Source organism: Cynoglossus semilaevis, chromosome 20 (genome assembly GCF_000523025.1).
Source record: "Cynoglossus semilaevis isolate Cse_v1.0 chromosome 20, Cse_v1.0, whole genome shotgun sequence".
NCBI classification, from domain to species: domain Eukaryota; kingdom Metazoa; phylum Chordata; class Actinopteri; order Pleuronectiformes; family Cynoglossidae; genus Cynoglossus; species Cynoglossus semilaevis.
The window spans coordinates 14,684,826-14,687,004 of NC_024326.1; the positions used below are offsets into that span (position 1 = coordinate 14,684,826).

The window sequence follows — 2,179 nt, forward strand, 5'->3', positions numbered from 1 at the left end:
GCCGTCGTCTTCCGCAGGACAACCGGAGGCCCCATGGGAAAAAAAAAAAAAAAGAACAACGATCGCAGCAGGCCTTCTGACGACATAACATCTCTGACTCTGTAAACCAACACCGCCGTGTTTCAGTCTCACCTCCAAAGAAGAGAGGACTTCCAGCTGAAACTGGGAACGTGAGGCTGGCATGTGCACTGCCTCCTTCTCCTCTGTCTGCAGCGATGGTCAGGCGCCCCCCTCTGGAGATGATCTCCACGGAATGCCACTGTCCATCATTCAGGGAAGAACCTTCGAACCGGAAAATGTCGTTAACACAAATCATGAACTTTTCATGAGCCGTGCACGCAGCGTTTCACACTTGGATTTAGGCCTGCGCCCCACACTTTTGGACTCACTGCTCTAAACAGTATAAACATTTAAAAAAGACCTTGAAGTCAGTCCGTTGTGTTCACCACCACCCTGAGCCGCAGCTCCAGCACTGTTTTATCGGTGAAAACTTCTTTTAACGGTGAGACTGATTCCAGACCAGCGTTCTCTTCATTTCCTGCACCAATGAGCTGCGCCGTGTGAACAGCAGCAGCTGCGGTGAGTCTGAACGTCGTCGGATTGACAGAATGGATCAATATCTCATTATCCCCCATCCTTTCTTCCCTTTTTCTCTGACTGAGGCCATGTTTTGCCCCAGACTCTGCCCCCGTCGTCACCGAGACACAGACAACACTCTGTGTGAATTATGCAGATTCACGGAGGAGCTAAGGCTGACGGGGGAGGCAGAAGGAGCGGGTGAGGCACTAATTGACTAACGGTGAAACTGTTTGCTCAACCCTCGGCCCCCGCTGACGACCAGCTTGGGGTAAAGTGACTCGTGAAAATACAGATAATGGTGGACGACAACGGGACGTTGGATCGGTGCCTGGTTGACCATCAGGGGGAGATTATCCAGTCCGGTTGTCAGCTTCAGAAAATCACATTTCCATTTGCAGCATCATTATTGGGGTTTTTCCAACAGGATCACAGAATGTTGGCATATTTTAAAACATCGTTTGGGATGAATAGATTTGTTTTAATTTCCCCTGACTGTCAACATCAGGGCGTCGTCGTCTGCCAACAAACACAGCAGCAACTTCAGGCAGAATTCAGACCGTGTGTCCAGCAGCAGCGTAAGAAAGAAAAACTGACCAATCCTCTTTGACCACACCTGAACCGCCTCCAACACAGCCACGACGTTTAGCATGCTACGCTAAACTTCAGTTATCATGATGACCACGTTGTTCCTTACTGACCTGACGTTCTGGTGACCTCGGCCTCTCACTGACCTGCACTCAGCTCCAGCACGGCTCTCCCGGTCTTGTGTATCTGGAGCCGCAGCCGGGCCTCACTCAGGTACAGCCACACGACGCCACCTTCACTCAGGAGGTCAAAGGTCAGCAGGAGCCCGGCCTCGTTCCATGTCCTGAACTGGAATGTCACGGAAAGACCTCCTGAGAGGGACGCTGCCTCCGCAGGTAACTGGAGGAAACTCTGGGGGCCGGGGAAGGTCACGGCCACGGAAACTGGTTCAACACAGGAAAAGGTCACGTTGCCCTGAGGGAGAGAGAGAGAGAGAGAGGGAGAGAGATGAAGATGATGATGATGATGATGATGATGATGAAGTGCACAGGACAAACTATAAACTAATATTAAAGGTTGCTGCGGTGGTGTCAGCGTTGTCATCAGCAGATCTGCGGCGTGCAGAGGACGACGGAGATAAGAGCAGGAAAGTACAAAGTCACAGAGTAACGGTGTGTACTTTTCATGTTCTAGAAAATTCTACCGTATGTTTCATTTATTCAAAACAAAACTGTTGAACACGTTCAATGACTGAAATGGACAAATGAATAAAGAACGATTAAAGAGACGGTGACTGTGACTCATCAAAGTCAGATAATTATCTCTGAACAATGAAGCACAAACACATGTTTATTATTGATGTAAGGTTAGGGGCCAACTAAGAAAATGTTTTATCAAACGTAAAATATTGCCCATTAAATGAGATTATTTTTTCTCCTGGATGTAACAGATATTTAACATCTGACTGACTTTGATTCAAACATGTGACAGTTGAAGAAACAAGTCTATTATTACTGTCAGTCCTGTTCACAGTCACAGTAATTACTACCGTTTCCTCTCTCACGTAAAGAACGTT

The 2,179-nt window shown here is 48.0% G+C and overlaps 1 protein-coding gene across 1 annotated transcript in view; it reads right to left on the reverse strand.

Moving 5' to 3' along the window:
• The window catches only part of LOC103396794 (contactin-associated protein-like 4), a 61,767-nt gene that overhangs the window by 29,581 nt on the left and 30,007 nt on the right, over positions 1–2,179 (reverse strand). Inside the window, 2 exon segments of the mRNA XM_008335018.3 lie at positions 112–282; positions 1,311–1,578. Coding sequence (XP_008333240.1) covers positions 112–282; positions 1,311–1,578 — 439 coding nt within the window.